The sequence below is a fragment of the Lacerta agilis genome, chromosome 1, assembly GCF_009819535.1.
Source record: "Lacerta agilis isolate rLacAgi1 chromosome 1, rLacAgi1.pri, whole genome shotgun sequence".
Classification (NCBI taxonomy): Eukaryota; Metazoa; Chordata; class Lepidosauria; order Squamata; family Lacertidae; genus Lacerta; species Lacerta agilis.
Window position 1 is genome coordinate 90424835 of NC_046312.1, and position 22437 is coordinate 90447271.

A 22437-nucleotide genomic window follows, 5' to 3' on the forward strand; every position below is an offset into this window, starting at 1 on the left:
AGGAGAACAACAAGGCTGTATATTGTCTCCTGGCTTATTTAACTTATATGCAAAATTCATCATGCGAAAGGCTGGACTGGATGAATCCCAAGCCAGAATTAAGATTGCCGGAAAAAATATCAACAACCTCAGATATGCTGATGACACAACCTTGATGGCAGAAAGTGAGGAGGAATTAAAGAACCTTTTAATGAGGGTGAAAGAGAAGAGTGCAAAATATGGTCTGAAGCTCAACATCAAAAAAACTAAGATCATGGCCACTGGTCCCATCACCTCCTGGCAAATAGAAGGGGAAGAAATGGAGGCAGTGACAGATTTTACTTTCTTGGGCTCCACAATCACTGCAGATGGTGACAGCAGTCACAAAATTAGAAGACGCCTGCTTCTTGGGAGAAAAGCAATGACAAACCTAGACAGCATCTTAAAAAGCAGAGACACCACCTTGCCGACAAAGGTCCGTATAGTTGAAGCTATGGTTTTCCCAGTAGTGATGTATGGAAGTGAGTGCTGGACCATAAAGAAGGCTGATCACTGAAGAATTGATGCTTTTGAATTATGGTGCTGGAGGAGACTCTTGAGAGTTGGATGGACTGCAAGAAGATCAAATAGATCCATTCTTAAGGAAATCAGCCCTGAGTACTCACTGGAAGGACTGATCCTGAAGCTGAGGCTCTAATACTTTGGCCACCTCATGAGAAGAGAAGACTCCCTGGAAAAGACCCTGATGTTGGGAAAGATGGAGGGCACAAGGAGAAGGGGACAACAGAGGACGAGATGGTTGGACAGTGTTCTTGAAGCTACCAACATGAGTCTGACCAAACTGCGGGAGGCAGTGGAAGACAGCAGTGCCTGGCATGCTCTGGTCCATGGGGTCACAAAGAGTCAGACATGACTAAACGACTGAACAGCAACAACAACAACAACCCCCCCCCCCAATCCCCAATGTCATTGGAACAGTATAAGATGACTTTAGGCTGCTGTTCATACATACTAAGGTTCCTGTTTTTTAATATATATATATATATATGGAGTTTTTATGTTAAATTTGTAACCTGTCTTGGGTCCATTCCAAGGAGAATGTCAGATTATTAAATGACACAAGTAAATAAATAAACATCAGAATGGCAGATTTGGTCAGCATAATAGGAATGTGAATCAAAACCAAAACAGTGCAAATCCTGGTATTTTTAGGATTCAGTTTGAATACATGTGCGAAGTAAATCTGAATGTGTATATATATGAAAAGCATCTGTAATTGTGAAATGAGTAATATAGTGAAGAAATAATTTCTTGAGCTCCACAGCTCAACGTGTTTTTGCATGTATCCTTCAAAAGTGTTACGATTGTGCAACTTGTACATGTGTTGTCTCTGTGCAGAAGTTTGTGTCACGGTCTGGTCTACGAGTGAACGAAGTCCCAGCAGAGGATGTCAGGACCGGGGGCAAGATGGCGAGGTGGGAGCAGGAACGGGAGTCCAGAAGCCAGGAGTCAGGAAGCCAAGGGTCCAAGAGCCGGGAGTCAAGGAGCCAAGGGTCCGAGGGTCAGGAAGCAAGGAGTCAAGAAGCCAAATGCAGCAAGGCAGGAAGTGTGTTGCTGTGGCCAAGAGCAGTAGGGAAATGCTGACCATATATCCCTTCCCGGCTCTTGCCACCAGGTGCAGCGAGTTACCAAGCAGCCTCACCTTCCTCTCCAGAACAAACTTAGGAAGGCCCCAGACCTGAGAAGCCCTGCTGGTCACGGGGCCTGGCTCCTGCACACACTCCTGACAGTTTGGATGAATGCATGGCAGTTAGGATTGGGACTGATGGGTGGAATTACAATCCTTTTTCGCCACATATTCTTTATCCTGAGAATTTGGTTAACTGACCACACCGTAAATAATGCTGAACTTTGATTGCAGTCTTTTTGCAGGTATTTCAGGTCATTTCCTAGTACTTGATTGGCATCAATTTTTAAAATAGTAGAGGTGAATAGTAATAACTCCAGTGTTTTATTAGCTTGCCATTAGCTAATTAGCTAGTTGCCATTAGCTAATAGTCATTAACTTGCAGTGTCAGGACCTCCATTATCCACCTCCAGCCTTGGTTAGCAGAATCTCAGACTGTCTCTGTTCCATGGTCTTGTTTACCCTATTTTCCCCTGGACTGTCTGAAGCACTTGTAACATATACACAATGGCATTCTGCTGTGGAAACATGTGCACCGAAATACCTCCTCACATAGAAGCCTGTCTGTTTATTAACATCTTTGGAGGCCCTACGTCCTTGGAGAACGACAGGTAGCATTCAGGTATAGGGCTTTCTTGAGTTAAAAATAGTGTCCTGATTATTGGGGTGCTCCCCCCAGACTTACTTCTTTGACTCCCTCTCTTCCATCAGCTCATGGGTTGCTCATCAAGGCTTTCCCTAGCATCTACTGAGTCCTCCACCTCCCTATTCTTCTCCCTGTTGAAATTAGGCTTGAATAAAGCTTTTTACAGGCTTCAATAGAAGGCTTTTTTCAAGCCTAACATTTTATCTTCTTGAAGACTGCAGCTGGAGAGGGATGTTAGGTTTTTCCTCTTTAGGTACAGTACATTCTCTAGGATCCACATTAGGCTTGGAAAAAAGTGAAAACCCCAGCCTAATTGCAGATGGGGACAGAGACTATGTGTGCATGTGTGCATGACTTGTGTGTGTGCGTGTTTGTGTGTGTGGTGCATGCATGAAGGCCACAATACTTTCTGCAGCTTGCAAATGTGCCCACAGATCCAAAAGGGTTAGCTTTTCCTAATTTGAATATTAAATTAAACCACTTATCTGGCTGAGATGAGAACAGTTGCCATATTGCCGCTATTGATTGTTAGCTTTTTTATGTGACTGCAGTTTTTTTAATAGTTTGTAAGCAGCTTTGAGGACAAACAAAGCAGCTCTTTTACATGGTAGGGGCTTGGACTAGAACAGGGATGTCCAATGGGTAGATTGCAATCTACTGGTAGATCACCAGGCTGTCCCATGTTGATCACCGGGGTGTCGCAGATAGATCGCGGGATGACAGAAAGTGATCACTTTCCCCCCAAGAAAAAAAATGGTAACTTCTCCCCGCCCCAAAGCTCAACTCTGGTCTCCCCCCCCCCAAAAGCTCAACAACCCCCCCCCCAACAACTTTGGGCAGTTAGCCGCCATCTTGGGTAGATCACTGCCAGTTTTTTTTAATACTGGGAGTAGATCGCAGTCTCTTGGGAGTTGGAGGTGCCTGGACTAAATTACTTTTGGGGTCCCTTTGAATTCTACAATTCTGTGATTTGTCATGGTGGACTATGGCATATGAATGTTTTAAATGAATAAGCATATCAAAATGCTAGAGTGGTACTTTGATGGAAACACTGCCAATGCAAAATAGGCCAGATTGCTGATAATTGGGACATGGTCTTGATGCAGAATCTGTTGAGTTGCTTTTATTTTTATTCGCATTGCCCCTTTCTTATAATAATAATAATAATATATAATATATATAACACTTATTAGTGTTCAAACCACTTGTTTGCATACATTATTTTGTGTTCATTCTCAAAATAATCTTGTTAGGTAGATCACTATTATTAACCCAAAAGTGGGACCTGCAATAAAATGTTTTCTGTATTCTGACCTAATACGAATATTCATGTTCATGTTTTTAACTATTAGTCCTCCCTTCCTCCTGTAAACCACCCTGTTCTCCCTTTCCTCAGCTTTTCCTTTTCCTGCTGATAGTCAACATACAATGTCTCCTGGGCATGCTCAGTTTTAGGTTGTTCTAAGTCCTTTTCTTTTTTATCTTTCTTTTTTCCCTTTCTTTCTTTCTTTCTTTGTTTCACAAAACTGCTGCACTCACCCACCTGAGTTTACTATTAGAAGGAATGGTGATGTAAATACCAGGAGAGGCTCAGAGTTGCTTGCCTAAGGTCAACTTGTTAATTAATGCAAGAGGCAAAACTTAAGCTTGGAACTTCCTGATTCCAAACGCAAGTCTTCAGGTCACTATGCTATTATCAGCTCTCATTAATTTCAACTAAGATTGTTGATGATTATTGCCATAAATGAAGATTGTGCTACATACGTGCTTGGTACATTGTATCTTCATTGTGTTGAATCTAGATAACAGGATTCTTAATTCAGCCTATAATCTAAATATTCGGGCAATATAAATTATTCAGTTAGCTATCATTAAAGACAATGGTTTTTAAATTGCCCCCCAAGAGGCTTTTTCTTGTGGGAATGTACCATTGAAAAGATAACTGGTGTATGTGTTTTATAGTATATTACTAATTTATGTACTCAGCAATTTCCTCTGTTGATTTGTTATTCCATAATCCAGAATCTATGTTGGTTGACATCATCACCATTTCTGTTCTATTGGATGCATGAGGTATGCAGAATAGTTGGATCAATTTATATAACCAGTAGAATCATGCGGTAAAGTTTTTTGTGGACCGTACCATTTTGAACTGCATACTGGGGGCTGCATGTTTTAATACTCCCACACTGTGAAAGAAATCCCCCTACCAATAGGGAGTATTCAAACATGTAGTTTCCAACCTGCAGCCTGAAATAGTACAGTTTAAGAAAAGCCTGTTAGCACAATTCTGCTGCTTATATAAATGAGCCTTAAGATGCCATGGTGTTGTGTGTGGTTTTTTTCATTGTGAGTAGTCACCTCCCCTCCCCAATTTGTAATTTAAATCAATAATTTGAGAGCTTATGAGTCATGATTTTGAAGACTTATCTTTGGCACTACTGAGTCTTCTGGTCACCACAGATGGCTGGAAGGCTCAGCTGGTGAGTGGGAACTTGGCACAGTTCTGACATGCAAAATTGTCAGACTAACCAATTAGTCTAATAAAATATTCCAATTTCCAGTGGCACTCCTCTCCATGAAAACATTTCCAACACAGCTCTTGATGTCTCTGAATAAGTTTGTTTTACTTTAATGGCTAAATAATGTGTCGACATTTAACTACAACCATGTTAAAGAAATTATAGGTGGTCATGAAACAGAATTATGCGCTACAACTTTACTTTGTGGAGGAACGTTTTTAAATACTACCTTGTGGAATAATAACAAGTTTCCTTGGTATTTTTCTTTCTCCTGGCTGCTTTTTCTTAATTTCTACAGTGTAGGGTGATGGGTTTTTTTGTTTTTGTTTTTAACTGAATATAAAATCCAAAGAAAACAACAGGTATTTTTTTTTTTAATGTATAGCAGCGAATAGGGTGTGCTTGGAAAATGGCTTTGTAATATAGTTGTTCAAGTACAATTAAGAATAATACAAAGCCTTGAAGCACTTAATTCAGCCCTGCTGTTAAATAATGCCCTCAATAAGATCCCATGTTTTTGCAACCTGGCATGGACAATTAAAATATGTGTTTATCTGGAAGGAGACACTCCAGAATGGTCCTCCTTGTGTCTTGTGGACAAGCTAGATGGTCATTTCACCACAGATGTCATAGATCTATATGGCAACAGCTTGCTCCCCCTGGAGATCAGTCAAATTTCATTAACCTGCAACCAGTTCTTTGTGTGGCTCAGAGGAGCTCCTTTTAGCGAAGAAAACCCAATTTGCAGAATTTAAGCAGTAGTCAATTTAATCTTGTTACATATTCCCCCACCCCCTGCCTTCTGTAAGCAAAGCATGTTTGGGATGAAGAGTGTATTATTGCTAACTCTGGTGCTCAGTCCTTCAGCGTAATAGGATATACGAGATGAAATTACACACATGGCTTTCTGCTTTAGACATCAAGACAGTAGACAAGTTGGTTTTTCTTTCTCTTTTGCAGTGTGTTTTCTAGGTTGCACTTCTTCATAGTCTAGCAGGGAATTCACCAGGCAAGGGAAGAGATGAGTCCCTTCTTTTTCATCAATGTTTTAACCAGTTGGCTGAAGTGACTTAATTTCCCCATCATTCTGGGCAAAATCAGGTGGCTAATTCTTTTATCCACCTTCCATTGGAGATCTATTTGGCGTGGCCAACTCCTGAAATGTGTATCAGAAACATCTGTTGTTCTTAAGACTACTTTGTGAGATCCTATGAGCCACACTGGCAGGTATGTATAATAAAAATAAACACAGTGGTACCTCTGGTTACGGATTTAGCTAGTTTCGGGGTGCCGTGCGCACCCCGAAAAATCCATAACTAGAGGTGTCGCTTCTGTGCATGCGTGTGGCACGCAGAGCACTTCTCTCCACCTGCGCGAGCGGCAAAACCCAGAAGTATACACTTCTGGGTTTGCCACGGCCGTAACCTAAAGATTCTGTAACCTAGAAGTTACGCAACACGAGGTACCACTGTAATAATAATAACAATACGTTGTTCCACTGCTCAGATGTGGCCTTTATACAATAATTTACCTGATAAATATTTGTAACATCAGATTTAGATTTTCCTCCCTCCAAGTGACCCAAGGAATTTAATTCAGAACCATTTGGTAGGATACTATTAAGGGCTAATATTAATGAATAAAGTGACAACCAGTGTGCTGTCATGGTTACAGGTCTGGACTAGGACTAGGGGACCTACACCCACCATGAGGTCATTGGCATATTACAGATGTAACCAACAAACCAACAGGCCATGTTCAAACCAGTGAAAGTGGAGGTAACCCATGATGTTAACTGCTCCAGATTAAGTAGCATGAGTATTGCAGCCTGGGAGGCCTTCCAACATTCATGAGATAATTTCCCAAACCATTAGTGGCACTGGCATGGCAACTTAACTAATTAACAGAACAGCAGGTTTGCAAAAGCAGGAGCAGCAAGATTAGGGCCTGGTGGCTACAGTATAAAAATACCACTGAAAAAGAATTGATCTTTCACAGCCAGCCTCTCATGATGTTTCTTTGGCTATTTACTGGCACATCTATGGGTCAACATATTTCCTGGTGCTGTATGCTGTTGAACACTCGGAAGTTACAAGCAGCTTGGCTGTCAAAAGAGCTAAAAGCATATGGAAGAGTCAGGTGGCGAGATATGGAGCCTTTACAGACTGACAGTCATGACTCAGCCACCCGTAAAATGATTTTTCATTAATGTTTTAAAAAGTGTGTCAGGGATGTCAGAATATATAAGCAGCAGACATAAATTATTTAGGCTTCTGCTTTCGTCTCTCTTCCTTCTTCCCAGCTCCTCACAGCTGATGTATGTAAAGTGTTCTAGTTTTGTTCAGATTTATACTACTGTCTGGCAGATAATACTCATCACCTGTAAAATAGGGCTATTTCAAAAACGACTTTCTTTCCACGAACAAACAATCCATCCATGGGTCGGATTTGTGATTTGAGAATGAGCAGCAGAACAGTAAAGAACTTGGCAACAGTAGATATAAAGTATGAATAAATAAAGGCCAAAAATATCTCACCAGAAAAGGTGTGCTGGTGAGACACAGAGGGCCAAAGGAAAGAAGAGCAGTGATTTGATTGACAACAGGCTCCATTTTGCGTATGATAGTTTCATAATCAAAATCCATGGGAGAAAGTGGGATGGCTTGGGGGTGGTGGCTTTTATTATTTACTTGTTTATTTTAATTATTATATATTGCATTTTAATATTGTTTTGCTTGTAAGCTGCCCAGGATGTATTTATTGATGGATGGTTATATATATTTAACAAACAATTGTTTTTAAATACATGTGCTCTGACATATTGCTGAATCTGATTTATTGGCAAAGCTCCCAGTTGAGTCAAAAGGCACTATACCAGAAAGAAGGAAGGGAATGGGAAGAAATAGTGAATTGGACACGTACTATTGTGTCAAGCACAGAATAGTAAAATACATATTGTCATGCATTAACAAAAAGTGAAAAGGGGGTGCGGGTTTGAGCAGAATGTATCTTCATTTTAGCATGCAGGAGAGAAGAGGGGATACCGGTTTCATTTTGTTTTTTAAAGATTCTTTAGAAAATTGGAGGCCTCAAAGTGAAGGTCAGGCTTGGTCTCTAATTAAAGCTGCTTTCTTTGAGTCTCACATGAAATCTGCCTGGGAAGCAGATGTTTGGGTCATGTGCAGCATATTGTTCTTTTGTATGCTCAGTATTTCAGGAAAAACACCTCTGATGAGCCAAAGAAGAGGGTCATTACTCAATCAGCAGTACAGCTTTGCTGTATGCAGCGCATATAAGAAAGGAGTGTGGTTTTCTCTGCTGAGCAAAAATAGATGACCCTTCTCCTTTAGAAAACATTTGTTACTTGGACCTGTATTGCATAGGGTTGTGTGTCCAGTTCCTGATTAACTGAAGTGTTTAACCTGCCCTTCAGGGTTAATTAAATAAGTCTTTTATAATAATAAGAATAAATCCCAAGCCCTGCCATACTGCAGCAAACAACAATGTTGTTGAATTGCTAAGGCCTAGAGCCTTTTTAGTTACAACCTTTGTTTGCTAAATTGATATGGCAACATGTTGTTAGCCACAGAGTTCAGTTAAATTTAAGCAGAGCTGCAGCACTACTTCCCATCAGCAGAGTTGCTGCTGCTTACTTTGAGGGAGGGGTCCAGGACTGTTGGAAGGTCAGACTGGTACATTTGCACTACACTGATTTCCCTCTCCATCCTGTTAAGGGGCAGTGAGTTTGCTGATAGGAAGCCATCCTACCCGCCAGCTGCTACTGAAAAGAAAACTAAACTTTCAGCCAACTAGCTATAAACCTGCTGAGTTACATGCTACGACTATTCCTATTCCCTTCTATCCAGAGTAGTTCCTGAGGTTTTTGTTCTTCTGCATAGTAAATTGATAAGCCCATTTTTGCCTTTTGTTGTTACAATTTGGTTATTATGTTTTTCTACCTCGCATATCTCTTTAACCTAATAAAGGAAACAATTTTGGCTTTTACATGAAAACAGCACATAGCCGATGGATTTTAGAGCAAATGCCTTTGAGATGTTGTTGAACTCCAACTCCCAAGAACCCTAGCCAACAAAGAAAATAGGCTGGCAAGGATTATGGGAACTGGGGTCCTGCAACATCTTAGAGGCACTGAAGGGGACAGTTCAAATAGCTAAATATCCCATATTGATTATGAATGCCTTAATTGCTTTCTAAGCTTGTCTATTTGTGTATCATTCACAGCATTTGTGCATTAATATATTTTCTGTATTTTTCTGTAATATTAAGAGAGACAAAGGAATGTGCCTAATGTTGCTTCTTCAACTATTTCTGGGAAATCAGCCAAAACTAGCCAGCAGCTTCAAGGTTTAGATAACGGTGCACGATCTGGAATTAAAACAATGGCCTGTTAATACAGAAATAGCACCTTGGCTGTTACCATAGAAACACCATAACGAGAGAGGGGGACGGAAAGCCCCTTTTAAGGAATGTGCCGTTAATATTAATTGTGGTTAGCCTTTAATGGGCTTAAGAGCTGGTCTTGTTGATTGATCATACTGGAGGCATCAGGCTTGTTGGAGTTGTGTATCCTTACATGTATTGGTATGTATTGATTTATATTTGTGTATTGTTCCTATGGGTCTTTGGGAGAGGGGCAGCTCTGAGTTGTGTGAGCAAGGGGGGGCTCTCAGCCTTGGACGGGATGTATGCGCTTTCTGAGCAGACAGGAGGAATGCAGCTGGAGTTGGCTCCTGCCAACTGTATTAATATTATATTCAGTCCATTAAGATGTAAGGTATTTCCTAGTTAGTAGACTCATCCCCTTGCATGGGTATTATTGATTTATGCTTTTGTATTTCCTATCTAATGCAATAAGTATTATTGCCGGTTAACTGAAGTTATGCTTTCTTGCTGATTAGACACACACATGCCTTATGAATAGGTTCAACCTTCAGCATACAATAGGGGACTGTTGTTGCTTATGTTGCTATATTTCTGGGAAGCCTGCCAAGTACATTCAAAGCTCGCCAGGTACACATTCCCAGACTGGGGAGGCTTTGGGAGGTTACCCTCCTAGGGAACATGTGAACCTTGAGCCAATTTTCGGTTTCTATTTTCGGTTTCTGTATTGTCTTTATAAGGAATACGCGCCAGTCTCTCAGTGCTCAGTCCAACTTTTGGATTGTGCCTTTTGCTTTGCATATGCAACTCAAAATAAATCCTGTTGAACCCTGCATGGTTTTTGCCTCTTCGTGTTCCTGAATCCACCGCTCAAGAGCTCAAGAGCCCATTATGGTCTTACAGCACCATGTTGGCTACCCTTGAGAGTATTCAGCAATGTGTAAAGGGGAAGCCTGAGTGGTATAAAAGGATTGCTAAATATGTGGAAATGTTGGAGGGCATGCTGAGAGGGTTGTGTGTATGTGTGTCTCACAGTTATTTTTCATTTAATTTCTATAATGCCTGCTATCAAATCAGATTTCAGGGCTGTATATAACATATGCAGACCACAATACAATTAATATTAATATTATAAAAATACAGCAGTAAAAGCACAAAGTGTTGAGGTGTTGTATACATTTTCAAATATCTGGGGTAAATAAGGATGTCTTAACATGGCATCTAAAAGCACACATATGGTCAGGGGCGTCGCTGGGGAGGGGCGGTAGGGGCGGTACGCCCCCAGTGACAGGGTGAGCAGCGGCGGGTGGGGGTGTCAAGTGGCGGCCCCTCCCGTCACTCCCACGCGCCGCCGCTCCCTCCGTCACCCCGGGAGCAGCAGCGCTGCACGGACGGGGTGCTCGCTCGGCCGAGCGAGCACCCCGTCCGTGCAGCGCTGCTCCTCCCGGGGTGACCGGTGGTGCGTGGGGAGTGGTGGGAGGGGCCGCCGCTTGACACCCCCACCCGCCGCTGCTCACCCTGCTCACCGCCGCTCGCTCCGTCGCCGTGGGAGCAGCAGCGCACAGTGTGTGCGGTGCTGCTGCTCCTGGGGCGACGGAACGAACGGCGGCAAAAGGGAAAGGGGGGAGCAAACGGGCGCTTTTCTCCCCTTTCGGCTGCTTAAACGCGCCAGCTTTGCTTCTCCCCCCCCCTTTCGGCCGCCCCTTTCAGCGCTGGCTGGGCTGCGGAGCCGAAAGGGGCGGCCGAAAGGGGGGGGGAGAAGCAAACAGGCGCGTTTAAGCAGCCGAAAGGGGAGAAAGGCGCCCGTTTGCTTCCCCCCCCCTTTTCATTTTCGGACGCTTCTTTCGGTGCTGGCTGGGCTGCGACTCTGCAGCCCAGCCGGCACCGAAAGAAGCGACCGAAAGGGGAGAAAAGCGCCCGTTTGCTTCCCCCCCCCCTTTTCACTTTCGGACGAAAGTGAAAAGGGGGGGAAAGCAAACGGGCGCTTTTCTCCCCTTTCGGTCGCTTCTTTCAATGCTGGCTGGGCTGCAGAGCCGCAGCCCAGCCAGCACCGAAAGAAGCGTCCGAAAATGAAAAGGGGGGGGGAAGCAAACGGGCGCCTTTCTCCCCTTTTGGACGCTTCTTTCGGTGCCGGCTGGGCTGCAGAGGCGCAGCCCAGCCAGCGCCGAAAGAAGCGTCCAAAAGGGAAAGGGGGGGAGCAAACGGCCGCTTAAACGCGCCTGTTTGCTTCTCCCCCCCCCTTTCGGCCGCCCCTTTGGGCGCCAAAAGGGAGAGAAAAGGAAGCAAAGCTGGCGCGTTCAAGCGCCCGCTTTGCTTTCCTTTTTTTCCCCTGCGGGGGCATCCCCAGGGGCGTGGCATCGCGCTGTGCACGTGCGTCATGACGTCATGACGCATGCACATGCCGCAATGCCCCGCCCCCAGGGGTGCCTCTTGGCTTGCCGCCCCTGGCAGCCAGGGGGCTAGAAACGCCCCTGCATATGGTCTATTAACAAAGTTTTCATCAAATGTTTTCCTTATGGCTGTTTCTTCTCATAGAGCAAGATGTGGCTGTTGGCTTAAGCGGTGATATACAACATGTTGACATCAAATACTGGGGTGCATCTTTCTGAGAGGCCATGGGTGTAAAAAGCTTTGATTACATTTGCATGTTTTGGTACAAAGTGCTTTGCCTTTATCAAAGCCCTGCCTCTCCTTTAGCCTGCTCTCGAGCTGCGGGGCACCCATTGCTTTTGATGTTTGTACACTCAGGCACCACTTTTCAATCCCTGCCAAAGGACTCGTGTAAAGAATAACAATCTTAGCAATTAAATATAGTACACACACACCTCTGCCAGATTTGAGGGCTGCAGGAGGGGGGAATGGGAGCAAGAAAGATTGAGGGTTTTTTTTTTCCTTTTTACAAAAGCTGCTCCTGTGTGAAGATCCAAAAAGCAGGAAATCTCAGAGACAGGCCTTTCCATTTAAAAAAAAAAAAAGGTCCCAAAGTGCTGGCTTTCTGACAAGCCTTGGCAAAGGGCTTTGAGTCTTTGGAAAACCTTAGCTACCCATATGGCTTGAAATGGGAAGGATGGTATGGCAAGTGGTGGCGATGTATAATTAATAGAAGGAAGGACGGGACAAGAAAACAGGGAGAAAATATTAGTCTTGGATCAGGTCTAAGTAATGCACACCGATGGCATTAATCTTTTTCATTTGAGAATAAATTTCAGCCATAAAGTGAATATAGCCTTTGTCTTAGATGGAACAAATGGTTTGGCGTATGGGGCAGTGGGATTAGTATACTGTGCAGATGGCCTGTTTGGTTTCCATGGTTCTAGGGAATGAACTCTTTTAAAAAGTTCCCCAGGAAAATGCCTCAAAGCACAGAGCATGTGGCGTGTGCTTTGTTGTACCTCATGGTATGCAAAGTCTTCCTCGGTTCAATGGTATCTATAGCAGTTTGGAAGCCAAGGTTTCCTGTCAGTTATAAAACAATGGAAGCATACAGGTATATTTGCAATACAACACTGTTCATAAGTACTCACATTTAATATTCAAATACAGTGACATTTAAAAATATGTAGGGAACTCTGTTTCTAAGTACTAGCTCACTTGGCTATGTGTTCAGCTGAAAAACACAACAGAGCTTGTACTGGGTATGTGTCATTTCTGCCTGGGTGCTCCTAAAAAGCCTTCCCTGGGTCCAAAAACTACTACAGTGGTGCCCCGCTAGACGAAAATAATTCGTTCTGCGAAAATTTTCGTCTAGCGGGTTTTTCGTCTAGCGAAGCGGCAATGACAGCCGCGCTTTCGCTAGACGAAAAAAAAGACGAACAATTTTCGTCTAGCGAGGCAGCCCCATAGACTTTTTCGTCTAGCGGGGCAGCCTCCCGCTAGACGAATGCCTTCGTCTAGCGAGTTTTTCGTCTAGCGAGGCATTCGTCTAACGGGGCACCACTGTATATGGTTACAGATAGCCCTGCTTTGGGCAAGGTGCTTACCTGTGTGGCTGTGATTCAGCTGCAGTTGCTCTTGGAAGAAACTGATAATCTAGACCCATTCCAGTCAGGGCAGGCCCAGTCTGGTAGCAGAATAAATTTTTATCCACCTGACAGATTACCTTTATTAGGGGAGAGATGGGGGGGTATGATTCTGTTACTCTTATTTGATCTCTCAGTGGTTTTTGATACCACTGACTGTTGTGTCCTCATGGACTGATTTGGTGAGTTGGGAGTTAGAGGTAGTGTGGTCCCACTCCTACTTACAGGGATGGTTCTATAGAGTAGCATTGGGGAATTGTAGTTGGTAGTTGTGCTATAGGTAGTTGTACCTAGTGTCTAGATGAAGCCATTGAGAATGGGCATTGGGAGAACTATAAGGACCTGAGTAATATGGGGCCTGACCAAATTAGGATGGAGACAATGAGTGGTTGGTCAGTGATGACCCTTGGGACTCCTTCCAACTCTACAATTCTATGATTCTATAATCCTGGGGTGGGATCCAGTGGTTGAGGGAGATCTTTGCCTAAGTTGGAAGTGCCTGAAGAAAGGGATCCTGGAGAGGTGGGGAGAGAAATTCCCCTTGCCCTGTTTCATCTCCCTGTCTATCCCCATGGCACAAGGCAGGGGCACCACTTTCATCCCTGGAGCTGTCAGAGTCTGGTTCTGGAGCATCCACTCAACTCATTGCACAGCCAATTCCACCTCCAGAGTTGTCAGAAACTATGCCGAGTCCCACCTTCCCAGTGGAAGCTGCTGCCCTGCCTGACCCACACTTCTTCCATGGGCTAAGAAAGCAGTGGAGAAGACAACAGCAGCCTTCTACCATCATACAGCCTTCTTGCAGCAGTGGCTCCACAGTCAAGGCAATGATGGGGACTGAGGCCTACAGCTGCATCCCAGGCCAGAACTATGTAGCCAGAAACATAGAGACATTCCACATGTTTACCTGTGAGAAATAGGTGCCTGTTGTTCCGTCTAAATTATTCAATGAATAAATATTTTGGCAGTTCTAATACACTCAGAAATAGTGAGTGAATTGCACTAATTTTAAGGCATATAAAGAAGCATGTTTTGAGGAGGATGGGGTTGAGTGAGGGTAGTGGGGCTTGAGGAGCTCATCAACACCCCCTTTTCCCCCTCATAGTTTGAGCCCTGGACCCAAGAGTCTTTATGTGAGAGGTGCTTTGGTGCCATTTAATGCTGCTTTCTAGAGCTTCAAGTGAAATTCTGTAATAATAAACATGTTTTTATGTATCATTGTAGCCTACTCCAGCAGTTCATCTAGACAGATAACTTCATCTCCTCCTCACAAAATCTAAACCCCTTGCTCTATATCTTTCTTAATAAAACCTCTCCTCAGGATCACTCCTCCCAACACACACACGCACACACACACGACTTCCAGACTGCCTCTCCACAAATTTCTCTCCCACTTGGGGTTTCCTTCAAAGATATATAAGGCATACCCTGACTTTACTTATGGTACGTTTAAAATAAGGGCTATTGAGTTCGAGTCCCTAGTGTGTGTGTTTCAGGCACCTGAAGCCCACGTGTTAAATACTTGTGGAGAGAGCACTGTTGAGGTAAAAGTTCACCAATTCAGGAGAAAATACATTTATGGGCCCATTTAGCTAACAGCTATGATACCAGTTTGGATTGAAAGGGAAGCTTTGGCTTTCTTAGTAATGCTGTCTAGGGAAAGGCCCACAGGAGCTTGAGGTACCATCTAACAGATTTTGGGGTGACTCAAAAGGTACGTTTTTCAGGGGAAGTTGTTAAAAGTCTGTTGGAAATTATCACTTTTGTGTTTGCCACTATCTTGAATTGTGAATATTACATATTTTTTTGTTAATTTAATGGTAGGCCTATTGTGGTTTTATATTGAAACCTCTCTTGAGGTAATATATGATAGCATGCTCTCTCTCTCTCTCTCTCTCTCTCTCACACACACACACACACACACATTCCATTTGAAATTGGATTTCTGAAAACAAATCTTGGAGCCCAAGAAATGTCTAGTTGTCCATTTCTCCTAAAGCAGAGGAGGTTGCTTAATTTTTTTATTATTTGCATGGCAGATTCCTGCCAGAGCCAGGCATTTTTTCCAAGGGGTTTGGCTTGACAGTTTCTGCTTTTGGCTTTGATAGATAATTGAGCTTCTACCACCTCAGGGGGTAGAATAGATTTGTCAGATTCAATATGGGACTGGGTGCTGTTTACCACAGCAGAATTCTAATGGCAGAAGTTATACTTGTTTTAAATATTACCTTTTATATAGCAACATCACTACATCAACAAAAAGCCCCATCTAGCTACTCAAGAGCATAAACACCCCTGCAAAATAGGGCTGATCGCACCTTTTACTGCTAATTATGTCAAGCTCATCAAAACTGTGTTGTGTGCACAGGCTTTGCAGAAAACAAATATGTGAAAGTTTGGGGCAAGCATGCTTGGAAAAAGTATTTCCTTTTTATGCTAACTTCCATATTTTCAGTTAAAAAAGCCAGAAACACCCATCATGTTAGTCATGCCTCATTAGAAAGAGAAAAGTATACTCCTGGGCTAAAATACGTTCATTTCAGATTAGTGGACGGAAGTGGCTTCTAATCATTGGCTTCATCTTCTGTCCTACATCTTTCGGTTTAAAGCCAAGAAGTGTTATATTTCTTTGTCTTATCATAACCTTTGTTGTCTTGACAATGTGGGTGGATTTATTACTGTATAGTTCTTATCATGTGGGAGAGCATGTATTGTGTTTGCTCTTCTGTGCACCATAGCAACAAAAAATGTGACCTCCTTCAAACTCTCAAGCAACAGCTGAGCAGCTTCCAGTCTGCCAAGGAATGACTCATTCACCTTGGCAGAGAGCAGACATGCTCCTGGTTTTGGAATGGCAGGAAATCTTTACTTCATTGGCCTTCCTAGGGAGGACAAAGTAATGATTTATTAATCCAATTCCTATATGAGAGTGAATGAAGAGGAAGCTCCAAGGCCAAATAAACAAGACACCATACAACACTTTTTTTTTTTGTAAAGAGTGCAGCAAATTATATTTCAGCCAGTGCTTTTTTTCTGGGGGGACGCAGGGATATGCATACCCCTAAACATTTTGTGAATCTAAGTTTGGCCTCATTGAGGGACAGTATTTCAATATGAGTTGGAAAATGAGAGTACCCCTAGAATTTTTTAAAGAAAAAAGCAGACTGATTTCAGCTATAAGAAATAATAACCCATTGTTGGAACTCCTCTTTGTAGCATTTATGCGGCCATCTACTGTACATGACTTGCTATGTAACTTCATCAGCTGCACTGAGCACATTCTGAAGCTGGGTGTATTAATGGGTATGTGATGGAGATGCTACCCATTTGCAGAACCATATTCAGGTGATCAGCAGTGGGCAGGCATAAAAACCCAGCTGCTTTCTTTGTAAAAATGACAATAACAGGATGTAGACAAGACAGACCTTGTCTACATTGTCTTCCTTAAGTTCAAAGCTGAGATTGCTGCAGGAGGATGTGGATGTTAGAGCAGCAACAGCTTCATGACAGAAAAAAAATGGGTAGGACCCCATGATATTCTAAAACTGGGATCCCCAATGTGTTGACACAATCCGCACAGTTCAAGCATGTTTATTTGGAAGTAAGTTCCACTGGATTTGAAGAGATTTTAGTTTCAAGTAAATGTATTTTTGATACGACACCTGAGCTCCACCTGTACGAGTAAGTCCTTTCACTTTGCTAAATGCGGATTAGGCAGTATTTTGCATTTGCACTACATCAGCAAAATATGCCTACATGCGGGGTGAGGGTTGTCTTTCTGGTGTATATTTCATATGCAAATATTGGTCACTTGTTATCTGTATAAAGCTATGACATTTTTTCATTTTGGCTGCAGCCATACTTAGAATGGAATTAGGTAATGTTCTTATAGTTTTGATAATTTATGGCAGCTGTGAAGATTAGGAATTGCCAATGTTGTTAATTAGTTATATTACTGAATGCTCAGTTTCATATGAGAAATGATTTTATTTTGTTATGACCTGTGGGTTTGTTTTGTTGTTGTCATATCTTTTATATTAGTCACTTACTCATTTCTTGTTCCTGATATTGTCATGACCTGACAACAGTGATAATAGAAGCTGGTGCAGTGCTTTTTGTACGTTTTGACAGATATCATGCTGCCTTCCCTTTTTATTTGGAAGAAAATTAGTGATGGAGGAAAGAATGTTTTCTGTATTGCCATAGCTTGATCTACAAATTGTAGGCAATCACTTGTTGATTGGGGTAGTCTGGAATATATTGCAAGCACGGTCAAAGGCAGACTCCTTTCTAATCAAGACATTCCTATTTTCTTCTCATTTTTGCAGGATCTTTCCGAAATGATGGTTTAAAAGCTGCTGATGTCCTTCCCATACTAAAGGAAAAAGTTGCCTTTGTGTCAGGTGGGTTCATTACTCTCTTCTTTTAGAAGTGTGTGAGCACATTGCACCAGTGAAATTTATATAATTATAGCAGCAATATATAACAGAATATTACGGAATAGATTATAATCTGTATTAAGTAGTATTTTAAGCACAACTACTCAGAATTCGGTCCAGTTTTATTCTTAGAGACTTGCTTCTTAGCTGGGAAAGGCCAAAACTCAATGGTGGGGCATAATGTTTTGTATGCAAAAGTTTCCATGTTAAATCCCTGGCATTTCCAAGCAGAACTAGAAAGACTCCAGCTTGAAACTCTGGACACCACTGCCAATCAGTGTAGATCATACTGAACTAGTGGTCTGAGTTGGTATAAGGCAACTTCCTAAGTGCGTGTAGGATTGCAACTGCATTCACTTATTGGGTCACTGATTTAAATGCAGTAATTTAAGAAGTACCTGTAATTTTTGTTGCTGTCTGTAATTAAATATAGTGGTATATGATTTTACAGAGAGCTGAAACACATTCAGGATATTTGCAAATTTCAAATTGAGTTCCAGTGCCAAATTAAAACCAAATGTTTGGACAGAATTTGAATGTGAGAATGTTAACTTTCTGAAAACTGCATGATGGCTTGACATTATATTTATAAGTTATACTTTCCACTTTTGATTAATGTGTTCTAAAAACAGTTCAGGAGGAAAGGAAATGCAACTGGCAGGAGGCAGAGTAAAAGTAGAAGACCTTCATGCAAGGACATGGGATTCAGAACAAGTGATTACTGAACAAAACAAAAAGGTTTTAAAGGGTGACCAGGTGCAAAAGAGGCATCCTCCCATTTATACGTAATAGACTTGAGCAGGACCACGTATAAGCACGGCACTGGGAAACAAACAAACAAGATTAACAGAAGTTGTCCATTCACCACCTAGACCAGGTTTCCTCAAACTCGGCCCTCCAGGTGTTTTGAGACTACAATTCCCATCATCCCTGAACACTGGTCCTGCTAGCTAGGGATCATGGGAGTTGCAGGCCAAAAACATCTGGAGGGCCGAGTTTGAGGAAGCCTGACCTAGACCACAGTCTGCATAATTTGCTGTCATTGCCAGCCTCAAGTGCTGTTAATGTTACAGCCATGATCATGGTGAGGATCCCTAGGTGAGGACAGTTGCAGTAACACAGTTACAGTATATGAATTGGCTCTTTCCCTTAATTGTTATTAGAAATACTGCACTTTTTGTTTTGAGGTGTGAATGGTTTTCCAGTTCAAAAGGTAGATTTCATCATGCCTTATATGACATGCATCACTTAGTCCTCAAGTAGCAGTCTGACCCAAACCTGCACAGGTTGCACAGAATGAAAAGATTGCTCACTACTCTTGGTCAATGAATTCCTCTTCGGTGTCTTTAAAGAGATAGCAGAGGAACACACTTGGGACATCTCGGCTTGCTTTGCTGGTTTGTCTCTGCATGGAAAGGCAATCATTTCTGACACAGCTATTTCAATAGCAGCCTTGCCTCTCAAATGATCTGCAGACACAATAGGCAGAGGCAAGGCTCACCAGTGGCTTTTGAAAATGTAGTGCAAATCTTTGCAACCTATTGTGACAGTCTAAAGAGGGTTATCCTTTAATATGGAGCTCAAGTGCTCTTTGCTTGCTGTGGACTACATGTCTGTTGAAGAGATTTCACAGAACAGTGTGTGGCATACAACTGGTAGGAACTTGGAAGCAAATTCTTCCACAAAGAAAAGTAATTTGGCCCACTTCCACATGTTGGTCCTTACCTTGCAGGATTTCCTCCATCTTCTTGTCCTTCTTTCCTGCTATACCCTTTTCTGTGACCATTGCTCCTTCCCCTATGTGCCTAGCTTGCTTAGAAGACTTCATCCCATCTTCCTTGTTGCTCCGTATATCAAGCCACCTTGACATAATCAGAACAATGAAATTTAGTTCCTGAATGGTACCTTTGCCTTTGTTTACAATCTAGATACCAAACATACTCTTTTTAGAAAGCCTTTGCCTTAACTTCTTAGTCTTCACTCCCAGTGGAAACAAAGCTTGCTTCTTTCTCCCCTTCCCTTTTGCTGGCTCCCCCACTATCATTTTAAATTGTAAGCTCTTTCAAGCAGGCATCTAACTTTTGACTTACCCATTATGATAGGACCAGCCTGGAACATTTTACTGTTTCAAACAAAGCCCCCAGTCCCACCCTCGCTGTGCCCCACTGTCATCTCCTGCTGCTCCTCCTCTTCCACCCCACTTCTGCTGGCGCACCTGGGTTTCCCAGTAGTGGGGGGACATGACCACAGCAAGGGGGCACAGCCACAGTGGCAGAGGAGCAGGAACAGCAAGCACTCAACAATGACAAATGCCCTGTCCCCCCGTCCCCACTGCATTCTACTGCCACCTCCGGTTCCTCCTCCTTTGCAGCCATGCTGACCACAGCCACCAGAACACCAGGATTTCCTGGCTGTGGCGCTGGGGGGGGGGTATGACCACAGTGGGAGATGTGTGACCAGAGCAGCAGAGGACCAGAGAAGGAGGTGGGTGCCCATCAATGTGCAGCAGGCACACTACAATGGTGGTGCTGACCATGGGAGCCTGTAGGTTGATGGCACTCTATGTATATTGTTAGTGAGACAGTGAACAGATTTTTTGAGAGCAAGGATACTTGCTGGAAATTGCTCATGTGAATGTTATGTTCACATAAATTTGGCTGTGTTTGGTGTGTCTGTTATGAGGAATTAACCTTTGGAAAGATCTGGAAAGAATAAATGGCTGTTAAAGGGAAATGAACATGAGGAAGGAAATACAGAATGAACTGAGTGTTACAGTCTACGTATTAAAAAAATCCATGTGAGAAAAATCACATATGAAAAATATGTGAAAACATGCACTCAAAATTAAAATTATTCATGCACAAAACATGCACTCAAAATTAAAATTATTCAGTTGCTAATTAATGACAGCTGCGGACATGCATGTTGACACTAGACCTCCCCAAAATGTCTATTTGAAAAGCAACCTACTGGTGCAAAAGTAAATAATACGTTTTCATCTGGAAAGCTCCACAGTTTGAAATAGAGTCATTTGTTATGTTGCTTGGTAAAAGGCAACTCCTCCATGCATATTACATGTCAAAATCTTTTACCTCCTTTCTAAAAAAATATTTTAAATTGTGAATGAAAGTATTTCTTACACTGAGTTTGATTTTCTTCTGTTTAGTTGCATTTGAACTGAAAACGCTTAGTGAAATAGATTAGTGTAAGAAATTAAAATACAGCAGAAAGTGGAGTCAAAAACAATTGTCTAATTCAAATTGTGTAGCCATAGAAGTGAAACGTGACTTCATACATTTTTTGTTTATTTTTTAAAACCAAGCAGGACTTCAACTTGATGCAGAAATGACAGGTGAAACTTTTTTGTGGTATTGAGAGCAAGTGGTGGTGGTGGGGAAATTGTAAGAAAACCTTCATTTGCCAAATATCTGTATGCTGTCTCATATCTAAAATGGTGGAAATTGTAGAACTTGGGTTCTGAGTTGGGGCATAGGGTCACCATTAATGATCGTTTCTCATTCCCCCAGCAGGGTTTTGACATAACACACCATGGTAGCAAGACCTGATGGGAATGTGCCCAGGAGAGTATTGTCTCTGTGTGTGCCCAATTGCAGTCTTCAAAGCATGGTTGGTGCTTAGGGCTGGCACAGCAGACTCTATCTAGCAGCATAGAAACTCTCAGCCAAATAAGAAATGAAATAATCTCTTTGCGGTTTCTGTCTTATTCATCCATATAAAAATTAGTAGACTGTGGAGGCGCTGGCTACGTTTTATTTTGCATATGTTTTAACAATAACCATAATCTAAACCAGAGGGGTAAGTACAGCTATTACCTGCCACTACGCCTTATGTAGTTTCCAGATGCCATCAAACACATTCACCTGTTTCCAAGCTGAGAGAAACCTTAAATGTTTCTCCTTAACTAGTTTGATCGGGGTTAATGAGGCCACATATGCTGACCAAGTAAATGCAGCTCCTTTCTCTTGGGACCAGTAAAACCAGAGAGGGATCAAACTTTCACCCACCTGGATTCTGTTTACTCAGAACCTGCTGAAATCTAGACAAGAATGAAAGCTCATTGAAAACCCCCCTGGAATCTGCAAGGACTTCCAGAGTAGCCCCTAGGGTCTCTCACAAGGCCTGCATATATCCTGAAATCCAATCAGCCACCATGCCTTTTTAATTAACTGTTGGGACTTTTATTGAAGCAGAATAAGTTCAACAAGACAAGTTAAATAACAGGGACAGGGGTGGAATTAATAGAATTTTAAGAAGAGAAAGTAATAGAGATATTGTGCCCATCAACAACTTTGGAGTCAAGCTTTCAACCTTCCTCTATTGGCCCTGCCCCTGTGCTTATAATAACAGCCTGACCTACATCTGACAGGAGGGTGTTCCACAGGGTGGGTGTGACTACCAATAAGGCCTTCTGGCTGGTTCTCTGTAACTTTGCTTCTTACAATGAGGAAACTGTCAGAAGGCCCTTGGAGCTGGACCTCAGTGTCTGGGCTGAACAATGGGAGTGGAGACGCTCCTTTAGGTATGCAAGGCCTAAGTTGTTTAGGGCTTTAAATGTCAACACCAGGGGTCCCCAAACTAAGGCCCGGGGGCCAGATGCAGCTCAATCACCTTCTAAATCCGGCCCGTGGACAGTCGGGGAATCAGCGTGTTTTTACATGAGTAGAATGTGTCCTTTTATTTAAAATGCATCTCTGGGTTATTTGTGGGGCATAGGAATTCGTTC

General features: G+C 42.6%; 1 protein-coding gene across 13 annotated transcripts in view; it reads left to right on the forward strand.

The window, feature by feature from the left end:
- Window positions 1-22437, forward strand: part of KALRN (kalirin RhoGEF kinase) — a 494138-nt gene that overhangs the window by 189634 nt on the left and 282067 nt on the right. For all 13 annotated transcript variants that reach the window (XR_004427468.1, XM_033162965.1, XM_033162941.1 and 10 more), the window contains one exon: window positions 17583-17657. Coding sequence is in view for 12 of the 13 variants with exons in the window: in XM_033162965.1 (XP_033018856.1) it covers window positions 17583-17657 (75 nt within the window). In the remaining variant the exon portion in view is untranslated. The remainder of the gene's footprint in view (window positions 1-17582; window positions 17658-22437) is intronic.